Below are 12,709 nucleotides of genomic sequence, written 5' to 3' on the forward strand. Positions count from 1 at the left end.
TTATTATATATGTACACTCCTACACATGCCCAGACACACACACACACACACACACACACACACACACACACACACACACCTCCACCGTGCAGGTGTAGTCGGACCCGTCCAGTAGTGTGATTCGGCACTGCATCTTCCTGAGCTGGTTGGGGTTGCCGTGGGGAGGTCTGGACAGACGGAAGCTTCTGGATGATCTGTGGGAGCGCTGATCCTCAGAGGAACCACGGGTGTCCAACCTACTGCTTGCTGATGAGGAAGGGGTGTCCTCGACAACCTACAGGAGCAGAGACAGAGACAGAGAGAGACAGAGAGAGAGAGAGAGAGAGAGAGAGGGAATATGTGGTCAGTGTCCGGCAGAGATGGTTGAGACAGAGGAGCACTTCTTTCTTCACTGTGAAAAATACAAAAATGTACATTCTTTCCCAAATTTCAAATAGTTATCCCACACTTTTTTGACACAGATTTTGAAAAAAATGGCCATACTTCTTGGTGAAGGGCCCTCTGCTGCCTTAGCAGCACAATTTATCTTGAGATGTGAGGATCTGAGGGACTAAAACATATTTGTGTCTGTGATACACACACTAGAGGGTGACACGGGAAGCAATTTTCACTCCCGTCCCATCCCGAGCCCGCACAAATACTCCCGTCATATCCCGATCACGTGACAGCCCCCCAAAAAAAATTCTGTCCCGCAAAATCCCGAGAGAAAGACTCCCGAATCCCGTCCCGCTCCCTATGTTGATGTCTAAAGTTATCCGACTGTTAGGCTACAGTAGCGTGCGGTGACCATACATTTTGGTAGGGCAGAAAGCCTTGTCTAACTTTTCTTTAATAGCCGATCATTTTGGGCTATATTAAAATTACATATTTTACAGTACTTTGCTGTAGGCTATGCTTAAATCATTTCATAGTTAGATCTCATCCCATCAGTTAAGTTTGCACCGTTCTCATCACGTTAAACCAGCGAAGCATAGCAACGTTGCTATGAGTAAACAAAACAATTTTTTGTGTTCCGCCAGGGTTATGCGATAAATATATTGAGGAATGCGATCGTCAAGGTGTCATGCCCCAACATTGCATGACACATTAAACTCAACGAGAATCGCTTTCCCGGACAGCTCGTGCAATTGAATAGAGTTGTCCTTTGCTGATACTTTCGCCTGTAACTGTTTCTTTGCATCCATTTTGCCTTAGGGCCTATCGCTGAAGCTGATTGATTGTGAACAGGGCAGCTGCTTGTCTTGCTCTGATAGGCTACCAATCAACAACAAACGTATTGTGGGTTGTAATTGGTTCTCTTTTCTAAAACGAAATGCCTCACGTCTTTGGGCGCACTCACTGCATTGCAGCGTCATTTTTTAAGTTAATAATCTCTGGCTTCCCGCCAGCTCCCGTTTATTATTTCCTGTCCCGTCCCAATCACGTTACCAACAGTGAAATTTACTCCCGTACTGCGGGAAACCCGCGGGAATACCGTGACCCGCGGGAGTCCCGAAAAATTGTCACCCTCTAACACACACACACACTATTATTACTCTTGTTCTTTACTGCTGTTAATTCTAGATATTTTATGTCCACCCCACACTGATGTACCCACCTGTCCTTATGTATTTTCTGTTTTTGTATGTTATGTTGTATGTAACAATAGCTTTGGCAACACTGTTCCCATACAGTCATGCTAATAAAGCAACTTTGAATTTGAATTTGAGAGAGAGAGAGAGAGAGAGAGAGAGAGAGAGAGAGAGAGAGAGAGAGAGAGAGAGAGAGAGATGTAGAAGTGCACCAGTCAGGACACAACAAAAGAAAGATGAGTAATCACAGGGTATAACAAAGAGAAGATCAAAAGCAATGTTCAGTAAATCATCACAGACATGGTTATGGTTATGGTTATGGGATTTGGCAGACGCCTTTGTCCAAAGCAACACACACAAAAACAATATAATATTTAACATTTAACAGGGACCAGATTAGAATGTTGGTCAAACTATAATAAGGAGAATAGCAATAATAAACAATGTCAATTCAATCAATAGCCTAATAAAATAAGGAATGAAAATGAGAGAAAAAAGCAATAAGAAACAATAATGTCCATTCATCTCCATGCATAGAGGTAGGGGCAGAGGCCTTATTGTCAGAGAATCTGGTGAAACCCTTGATGGGGTGACACAAACATGCCATCTCTCCCTTGAGGGGCACTGGCCCCTCATTGAAAATAATAAAAGCCTGGATCCTGATATTCTATCGTCCTGACTGAGTCAGGGGCGGTGGTAGTGTAGTGGTTAAGGAGCTGGGCTAGCGTGCAGCCTGGAAGTTGTGGGTTCAATTCCCGGCTTCCACCGCTGTGCCCTTGAGCAAGGCACTTAACCCCAAGTAGCTCCGGGGACAATGTGATCCCTTGTAATATAGCTGACATATGTAAGTCACTTTGGTCAAGAAGTGTCTGCTAAATGTAATGTAATAATAATAATAATAATAATAAAGAATAATATTGTGTGGGTATCCTATCCAATAAACGGTTTACTGTATGTTGTTATGCAATCACAATAGTCAATACTGTTACTCAATATAATCAGTGAAGCTTCAGCCTTCATATTTCACTTCGGTACAGTGATCATCATCGTCTGATGGCTTTAACATCCGTGAGCAAACATACGCACACACACACGGTCATCAGAGCAGCTAATAGAGGTGAAATGTGTGGCAGTGTCCACTACTAAACCCGACAGAATCCCAAAGCCCCGGCTCAGGCTAGCAAATCCAATCCTTCCACCTCACTGCCACCCAAACACTACCCTGAGAAGTTCACACAGGGGGTGTGCGTCTCTGCGTTTGCATGCTTGTGTGTGTGTGTGTGTGTGTGTGTGTGTGTGTGTGTGTGTGTGTGTGTGTGTGTGTGGTACCTCTGCTGGGAAGCTCTCTCTGGGAGGCCTGTGTGATGTCAAAGGCGTTTGGGAGCGAGACGGAGCTGTGCTGGCTGCCACTGTCGTCTGTGCAGCAGTCTGCTCCTCTTTCTTCCGCTCTTTCCTCTGCTCTCCTCCACCCCTTCTCTTTCCTCTCCTCTTCTCTTTCTTCTTCTCCTCCTTTGGTTCCTCCTGACGCTCCTTTGGAGGCCCGGAGTCTGACCCTGAGGCCGTCGTCATGGCAATTCACACTACACACACACAGAGAGGGAGGGAGAGAAGAGAGAGAGATATATCTTAGTCAGGCTCTGGATTCATTTACTTTCATTTTAAAGGATTTACACTTAATAAACTGAACTAAACATTTTCAAATCCCTTATCCATAGCTGACCCAAGAGGCCTACCTCAAGAGAGACAGCTTCTGGCATTAGAAGGCTTACTATGGTAAACATACTGTGGCAAAGTAATATCTCATTTCCATCTAATTCTTAATTTCACTGAGTCACGCACTGCACTGAAAGGGTACTTTGGACCAATGTGTTTATGTGAGCAAAGCAGCTGCCTGAGGGACTCCATAGCATAAGGCAGCCCTTGAGCAAGTCAACTCTGCGCCAAGTTAAATCCACTGTGCCCCCTTACCAGATCTCTGTTTCTCGAGGTCACCGAGTACTGTCGGTAGAAAGAAAACTAACAAACAAAACTAAATAGTCGGTACTACTTAGCTCGAGTTGCTGCAGCCAACAACTAGAGCAGCCAGGCAGCTACAGCACTACACACTGGGGGCATCTTTAAAATCATGCACATACGAGGTCAGGAGAACAGTCTCCACTGACAACACTTCTTTCCCCTTTTCCCACTTGGTCCCTGAACACCAGAGAACAGTCTCTGTTCTGTTTTTACAAGACATTCACACAGACAGAAGTCAGGACATCTCCAGTGTGATGTACATATTCTAGACTAGAGCTAGATGCTAAGATCCTAGAGTGCTGTGGTGTGTGTGTGTGAGAGAAAGAGAGAGAATGAGAGTAGGAATGGAGAGGTAGACTGTTAGTGTGAGAGAGACAGAGAGCGAGAGTGCCCTCTCCAGTCTTTTTTTCCCAGAGAGGACTATAAAAGCCGCCCACACAAGCATGCACACACACACACACAGCTAACTGGACCCGAGTTAGGCTATCTGGAGTGTGTTCTAAGTGGAGGATGCTTGTCATTGCTGGCTGTACCCGTTTTCCCACAGACACAGAAAGAAACACACACACACACACACACACACACACACGTAGTTCATACAGTATACACACAGGTCTATTTATGGGTGAGTGTTTACTCTGTGGCATGTGGGGTCGAGTAGGAGCTGTGAGTGAAGGAGACTGCCCAATCTCCAGACTACACACACACACACACAGAGACACAGAGAACACTCACTACTGAGTGTCAAACCCTTTTTAAACAAAGGCGGTCAGCATCAGATCTTTAATGTCCATTGGAGTTAGCTGATTAGAGCGCATTAGAAAGCTATCTTGGTGACTTATTTCTGTGTTGTTTCTGTGTGAGTTCAAGTTTGTTTAGTGTGGTTCTAGTGCAATGGGATTAGCGTTTGGTGCCAACTCATGGGGGCTTTGCCTGGGCAATCCTGGCTTCTGCCCCTACAACAACACAACACACACACAAAAAAAACTTTGAACTGCATGATCAACAGAGATTATGATTATAGGATGATGGGATATCACTGAGGACGGAGGGGGGCAGCATGGAGAGTACTTAATTACTCATTTGGGGGTTTATTATTTCACCAGCATTGATCAAAGACGAGAAACCCAACCAGGACTTCAAATGGCTGCCTCTGCTCTCATGAGAGACTTGTCTCAATTCCCCATTTTAAAAAGGAAGCTGTGTATTGTTTTTTTGTATATTTATTTATTTTTGGCTTTAGTGCCGCGTCTGTGCACAGACGGGTTTGGAGCTCAGCAAACTCAAGCTCGTGCTGCTCCAGCTTTTAGAAATATTTCATATTGCACTGGAGCTTTCTAGAGCTTGCGTGATTTCTTATGTCAGTGAGACCAGAGAGGTGCAGAGAGGAGAACATTGCACTGGAGAGGACACGAGAAAGAGAGTGCACTGGGGGCATGAGCAGAGGAGGAGGAAAAGAAAGAAGAAAGAAAGGTGAGGTAGAGGTAGAGAGAGGAGCAGCAACAGAGTGCAATGCTCCATAAGAGAAGATAAAAGGAGAGAGGAGACTCCATTAATTTCCCAGCATTAATATCTCTGTCTCTCACTGCAGCACGGGGAGTCTGTCTCTCAGTCTCTTCTCAGCAAAGCTCATCCCACTCTCTCTCCTATTGTGCCATCAGCTCAGAACTGACAACTCAGGACAATACAGCATCCACCCCCCCCCCCCCACACACACACACACACCACCGTTTTCTCTCGTTGTTCATGTCTTCACTCCTCTATCAAATCTCTCACTCACTTTCTCACTTGTTTTCACCACCCCCACATTAGCTCCTCTAAAAGTATGAGGTCATCTTGGGTTGAACGATCACATTCCCAAAAACAGCAGGGGAGGACAAATATATAACAGCATATGACAAACATCATTTAAAACAAATATATACTTGACATAGAAATTTTTGAAAACTTTTGCCCCTGAGAAATTCAGGCTTTTCTATGGAGGTCTATGAGGAAACAGGCTGCAGGTAACTCTCCTACAGCCTGCCAGTCAAGTCAGTCTGACGTTCAACCACCACTGAGGTCACTTTTAATAGTCGCTTCCTCTTCAGTGAGGTCACTCACACACACACACAAAAAGAGAGAGAGAGAGAGAGAGAGAGAGAGAGAGAGAGAGAGAGAGAGAGAGAGAGAGAGAGAGAGAGAGAGAGAGAGAGAGAGAGAGAGAGAGAGAGAGAGAGAGAGAGAGAGAGAGAGGGGCTAGAATTAGGCCCTTACATCATGGCCCTGCGCTGCTCTGTCTGCTTTTCAAGAGTGCTTATGTCCAAGAACTCAACTGGTCTGGAATGGAAAGCACACCCAAGCCCATCCAGGCGTTTTATAGGTCAGTGGTCAGGAGAGAATGACCCCTCAAAGCCAGATGCTCACAGGCTGAGAGCTTCTGTAGTAGACATCTATAAAAGCACAGTGACACAATCACAAAATGGTGAAACGGAAATACATGTAGCACACCAACACCACCAGCGGCAGAGCTGTCTTAGTGTGTGTGTGTGTGTGTGTGTGTGTGTGTGTGTGTGTGTGTGCACGCAGTGCGTGTGTGTGTGATAATGAGGGCTGAAGGGAGCAGGGACAGGGTGCTGAGGCAGTGCTTAGACACGGGGGGGCCTGATGACCGCAGCCACTATGTCTGTAATGTTACTCCTGCGGCTCTTTAAGCCAAGTCAAAGGTCTGCCCCTACATGTCCTTCCCTTTCTCACTCTCTTCCTGTGACCAGCTGTGGCTGGTGTCACGCCAGTCTGTGAGGTAACCCACACCGCTGGCACAGAGCCTGCCAAGCGGAGAGACATCTGCTTTACCCACAATGCCTTGAGGCAGTGGCAGGAAAAAGAACCACAGCTGTACCCCCCCCCCCCCCCCCATGTGCCCTCTGGAGGGTGGCAAGGTGGCACAGGGATGACAGTGATGCCCTTTCTGACACATTCACACTCATGTGATCCTCCTGTGGTGCTGGCATCACCCAGAGAGCCGTCTGTTCGAGAGCTAGAATAATAAATGTTAACGGCAACAGCCTGCTGATTCGAGCTAAAATGTGAACGGCAAATACCAAGAGGGTGCCGTTTTAGAGCTGGAATGCAACACATTCTGCTAACAATGAGCACTTCTGACAGCTGGACTCACACTGATGAAGGTTGGACCGACATGGGAGGGGTTTAAACTACACATAAAAATGAACATCTAAGGTTTTTTAACAGTATTAAAATAAAACAACAGCTAAAAACGCACAATCTAATGATTTTCTATAAACTTCAAAACTTAAAATTAATACGATTCTTATTATGAGGGGCAGCCGTGGCCTAGTGTTTAGCGCTTTGGACTTGTAACAGGAGGGTTGCCGGTTCGAATCCCGACCAGTAGGAACGCTGAAGTGCCCTCGAGCAAGGCACCGAACCCCTCACTGCTCCCCGAGCGCCGCTGTAGCAGGCAGCTCACTGCGTCGGGATTAGTCTGTGCTTCACCTCACTGTGTGTTCACTATGTGCTGTGTGTCTTTCACTAATTCGTGGATTGGGTTAAATGCAGAGACCAAATTTCCCTCACAAGATCAAAAGCGTATATATATACTCATACGTATACACAGCATGGTTCAAAACATTCAATAAAAAGCAGATCTCTAGCTGAGGCTGGCGGTTAATGCAGATGTAGTCTGAATGATCCTCTATTTTACACTCCATAACTAGGGTCATTAAGGGGAGTTGATGTGTGAAGACACAAACTAATGATGGTGTGTGTGTCTCTCTCTGTGTGTGTGTGTGTGTGTGTGTGTTAGTGAGGGGTGGCTTGCATAAGCCTACAACCAAAGGGCATGCAGCTGTTTGCTGAATGTGCTAGTCCTCTCTCACTCTCTCTTTCTCTCTCACACGCACACCCCCTAAAGAATCATCAAAGTAAGCTTGGACATTCACCCGACATGTACGCTGTCAGAACACTACAGAGAATACTACCTGTATAGGTATAGGTTCTCATGGATCCTAGGGGTGCCTCATATTAAACCAGACATTCCTGGGCACCGGGGCTGATCCGCATGCCAGACACTACATCTGGACCCCACGGAGGACATACCAGTGTCGAGAATAACTTACATAACTATAGAACTATATTTACATTTATTTATTTAAATTTCTATACAGACAGACACTGTGTAATCCAGGGGTGTTTCAAGTTTCAAGTTGATATCATATACTCAATAAAGGTCACATCAATACCATAATAAAATGGTTACACTCAGAGCCAGCTCAACTTTGCATAGTAAGTTAAATACAAATTTAGTAAATAGGAATGTAAAATAGTGATTTAAGTCTTCAGTGCAATTCGTCCTCAGCATTTTACACATCCAAGGGTAGTGTACACACATACTTGGGTCAGTGAGCCAGGAGCTAGCTAGGATACACATCCGGAGCAGTGGGCAGCCCTTGATCTGGCGCCCGGGGACCAGCTGGGGGTTAGGTGCCTTTCTCAAGGGCACCTCATCCGTGGACATGGATGTGGGAAAGTGCTGTTCAAGCACTCCCCCCCCACCCGAACCACCCTTCGGTCACAAGTCCAATTCCATAACCAGCAGGCCACGGATGTCTAGATATCTAACTAAAGTGGCAACGGTAAACAATGCAAACAATGCAATGTAGACAATGACAGATTCCACTACAATCAATACAACTACTGTATTGGTTACACCAGATGTGAGAAAGGTCCACATTAGACCAGTCTAAAATTATTTTTCCGGTCTGTGAACCTTCGGTAGCATGCCTGGTGTAAATGCAACCCAGCTGTGTAGAGGTCAGACTATTAGGTATAGTGGGTCAGATTTGTTAGAATGAGACCTCGTGGGGGCCATATTAGTTTTGGCTAACATCAATTTGAGTCAGTGTGGTCACAAGCCAATGTAGTCACTAACCTGGTATACAGTAACTAGGTTGATAGCTCAACAAGTTGAGAGGTATTCATACTTGTGGTTTGGCCATTCACCCAAGCTGTAACGCTGGAAAATGGAAGAGCACATTTAAGCACAGCTCATTGCTGCTTCTAATTAAGCTAGAAAAAACTGACAGCTGAGCCAGTGTGTACTTCATGGTATTTGTTATGACCCTGTGGCAGTGTGTACATGGTATTTGTTATGACCCTGTGGCAGTGTGTACTTCATGGTATTTGTTATGACCCTGTGGCAGTGTGTACTTCATGGTATTTGTTATGACCCTGTGGCAGTGTGTACTTCATGGTATTTGTTATGACCCTGTGGCAGAGCCACAACAGAAGAGGATGGCACAAGGTTGGATTTTGAAATTAATCTTTTTTTTTTTTTTTTTATCAACTTCGTGACAAACAAAAGAGTGATTTGGATCCTTCTTGCAGTCATCAGAAGGAATGAATGAATGATCTTAGGAGTGACATGTGGAAACAGCTCTTTTAAATGATCTGACTCCTGTGCGCTGGTGTCAAATGGTGGCTGGTAATGATAATGAACAAGAAATGAACATGAGTGATGAATGAATATGCAAATGAAACAAGAGGTGATCTCCTGTAGATCACCTTGTAGAGCCAGAACCACCCAATGCAAGGGCAATGGGCTTCGAGCCCAGAGAACTCACACCATAGGTGTAACTTCCCTATTCAGATCGGTATAAAAGCAACAAAAAAACAAACAAAAAATGAGTGTGACAAAAAAAATGAGTGTGACAAAAAAACTCCAATATCTGCACAACTCTTTAGACCAGTCTTGTGTTGTAACATAATGACCAATGGCTGAGTGATACACTTTAAAAGGTTCCACCCTATCCATGTTCCTATAACTCCTTCACATGCATATTTCAACTTTATGACCGTATACTGAATTGCTAAGCACGGTTCAGTGCTGTTACACACAACGGTGTTTCAGTGCCAGAAAATAATGTCTCATATTTGGGAACAATCAGTGCATGCTTTTTATCATCTGTTGTTGCCATAGAAACAAGGCAGAGGCTCTAATGTTTAGTGTGTGTGTGTGTGTGGGGGGGGGGGTTAGAAAGAGAGAGAGAGCTAATTTGAGATGAAAGAACAGAATGATCAGAAAGAGACCAAACAAAAAGCTATGGGAGACTAAAGACTACATGAATCACGATTACAGGAGCAAAGTAAGGGAGAGCGCAATAAAATGTCATAGATTCTGTGTAGGTGTTTGTTGACATACTTGTATGTTCATATCAAATATGAACATACTGCACATTCCTTTCCTGTGTGTGTCTGTTAAAGCACTGACAATTCTCCCTCCAGCTGGAGGACATGGAAAGGGTCTCCTCAGCTCTGATTTTGGTCACACAGCCCCCATCCCCAGGAGTAGGCTAATCAACAGAAATCTCCCAAGAGACAAATTCATCAAATCCCTACCCAGTCACAAGGGGGTGATGACACCAGAGCTATTGACCGAAAAACTCAGGACTCAGGAGTCTGGGGAAATACATTCAAAATTTGGATTTGAATTTAGGCTATATCTAGGCCACATGTAGAGGAATCACTTTGAGTCTTTGGATTGTTTGGTCTGAACTAGTCTCCCCGATGGCCAGACATGTGGTCAGTGGCTGATTCTAGACCCCCTGCTGTCGGTAGGATGGAGGGGGACACCGGGATACCTCGACCCCCAGTCAGCGATTAATGGCAAACAGGGGGAACCCCGTCTGAGCTCCGTTAATTAATCATGAACAGATGGGCCTAAATCATGTTTGGATCTCAGAGCAGGAGTAATTCCAGACAAGAATCTTTTGGAATCTAACTGCATGTCTTCCAGTATGGCCTTGGCAAAAAGCATAGCACACCTGCATAAGCTTAGGCTATAAAACATCACCTCACCATGTGTAGCCCACTTTGTTAACAAGTGACAAGTCAGACAGGAGCTCTATCGCATCTAGAACCTCTGTGCTTTTCGAACTAAATAAACACACAGTTAACAAAGAGGCAAAACATGGGAAGTAAGTAGGGGGAGACAGATTCCATTAGATGGATCAAGATTCCTCTGGCTGTGACTGGAGATGGCCTCGCTACAGACGTCTGTTGTGCTACACGCCGTTGTTTTGTTTTAGGGTTAGACTGAGCTGAGGAGAAGCATAAAAACAGCGTGGGTTTGCTGTGCTTCGCCACGGCACCACCACACAGGGCAGAGATTTAACATTGCCGCGCGCGTCCTCAAACCACCAAGATGAAAGCTGTGATGTCACAGCCTAGAGCTGTGCGACGATGCGTCCAAGCCACACCTACTGCGCTGGAGGACGCAAAACATGCCGATGCAATGGAAAAAAAACATGAATATCTATGCTAAAAATCAGTATGTCTTCAGAATGTTTACAAAAGACCGTTCAGCGTCACATACAAAAAAGATGACGCACTGACCCATCGATGAAGTAGGCTAGACTGAGCTGAACTCAAGATTCAAGATATTCTTTACGGTTTTCTGAACAGAATCTAACCTATAAATTACAGTTCCCTTCGTAATATACTGTCAGTGCATCGATGTAGGACCCTGTTAACAACAGTCTTCTTGAGGTTCCATTAAAAAGAAAGCAGATACAGCATTTTTAAAGACGCTGGATAGCAAATGCAATTCACTAGAAAAACAGCAGGCATTAAAAATCACCGTCTTGGCAAAGCCACTGAAAGGCCGAACTACGTTTTCCTTTAGTGACACTTCATGCAAAACACCCACGATAAACCGGGCATACATGCGTCAGCTCATCAACCCTCTGCTTAGGGAAGAAGAGGGCAATTTTGCAGACCTGAGACCGCAAGAAAATATTTCCTCCGCAAAAGACAGGATTATCTCTATGATAATGACCAGCAGCACTGGTCTGACTGCAACAAACAAGAGATCGTAGCCTAACTGACATTACCGTAAATTGGTCCCTTTTCACCGTCCGAGGAAGATGTATCACCGGCCCGCTGTGGAGGCTAGCCTACTGACAGCGGTAACGCTTAGTTTGAGACCCCGCTCTCATGATCCGATATGTCAAGCTCTGAGCTCGCAAGGAATTCTGGGATTGTAGTAGCCTACTATGCTTGGAATAGGCAGAGCCTAGGTTTGGTTGAATAACTTCCAGTCACTTGGCATGAACTGGATTTAATGGATTTATTAAGCCTCGATCTGTTTTATTGTAGGCCTAGTAAATAATGCAATAGGTAGCCAGTATGACAGCGGTAAAGTTAACCTGAAACTAGACATTAGCCTGAAATTCAAAACGATTAATAGGCTACTATTACCAGTTGAATGTAGGCCTACATGTGCCAGGCTATATTATGTTATTTTCTAAAAAACGTGTACATTATCAAGGTTTTCCGCAATATGTTTGCGATCACTAAGCACTCTAGATACGTCTTCACCATGTACAGAACAAAAATGTAACAGACACCGTTCAAATATAGTAAACCTTCCTTACTGGAAAATGATGTAACGAACTGCTTTTATAATAGTCCCGAGTGAGCGCAGTAGAAAAGAGATTTGTCCAGGGCACCACCTGGCCCTGAAGCACTGGGCCGTGACCCACTGGATCCAGGCTATGTCTGGGTTGGGTCTGGGCCACACTGAGTTGTGATCAGGGGTGGGATCGCTCTGATTAGTTTCAACACTCATGCAAGGTCTCCACCTTTTTTAACCACACTGGAATCAGCACAATAACTTTGCTACATAATCAGAAGGGATACCGGTAGTCTAAATGCAATGACCAAGGTCACATTTTTGTACACTTTTGTGGTCATGTTTGCCATGTTGACCCAGCATGTGAAACATGGTATCTGTCTGGGTCATTAATAGCGCATTGCATGCTAAAATTCTGCACTGCACATAGGTGTGTGATAATGTCTCTTGCACTCACAGTGGTGGCAGTTCCCAAAAAGTGGAAGTGAACTGAAACGTAAGGCTGCTGAAGTCACTAGAGCCACTGGAGATGCTGGTGAAGCCCTGATCCATTCCATAAGGAGCAAACTCCTCCACAGCTATGCTTATACGCTCCTTTACACTCAGTCAATCCAGTTCCATTCACCCGTACAATTTGGCACACCCAATCACATGCACCGCCTTCATCCCTACCAGCCAATCAAGTTCACCCTCTGCATTCATAACAATTTGC

The 12,709-nt window shown here is 45.0% G+C and overlaps 1 protein-coding gene across 7 annotated transcripts in view; it reads right to left on the bottom strand.

The window, feature by feature from the left end:
- The window catches only part of LOC143133913 (protein 4.1-like), a 52,589-nt gene that overhangs the window by 30,542 nt on the left and 9,338 nt on the right, over positions 1-12,709 (bottom strand). For 3 of the 7 annotated variants that reach the window (XM_076293878.1, XM_076293875.1, XM_076293873.1), the window contains exons 1-3: positions 11,477-11,561; positions 2,901-3,151; positions 80-274 (exon numbers count right to left, since the gene is read on the bottom strand). In XM_076293878.1, the coding sequence (XP_076149993.1) occupies positions 80-274; positions 2,901-3,140 (435 nt within the window). In that variant the 5' untranslated portion in view covers positions 3,141-3,151; positions 11,477-11,561. Of the gene's footprint in view, positions 1-79; positions 275-2,900; positions 3,152-11,476; positions 11,563-12,709 lie in introns of those variants that run through there. The other 4 variants (XM_076293877.1, XM_076293879.1, XM_076293880.1 and 1 more) reach the window with 4 other exon arrangements.

This window comes from Alosa pseudoharengus, unplaced genomic scaffold, assembly GCF_046254945.1.
Source record: "Alosa pseudoharengus isolate Yale_2024_CS ecotype anadromous, Long Island Sound unplaced genomic scaffold, YU_APseudo_1.1 YU_APseudo_1.1_scf_2, whole genome shotgun sequence".
In the NCBI taxonomy this organism is placed as follows: Eukaryota; Metazoa; Chordata; class Actinopteri; order Clupeiformes; family Clupeidae; genus Alosa; species Alosa pseudoharengus.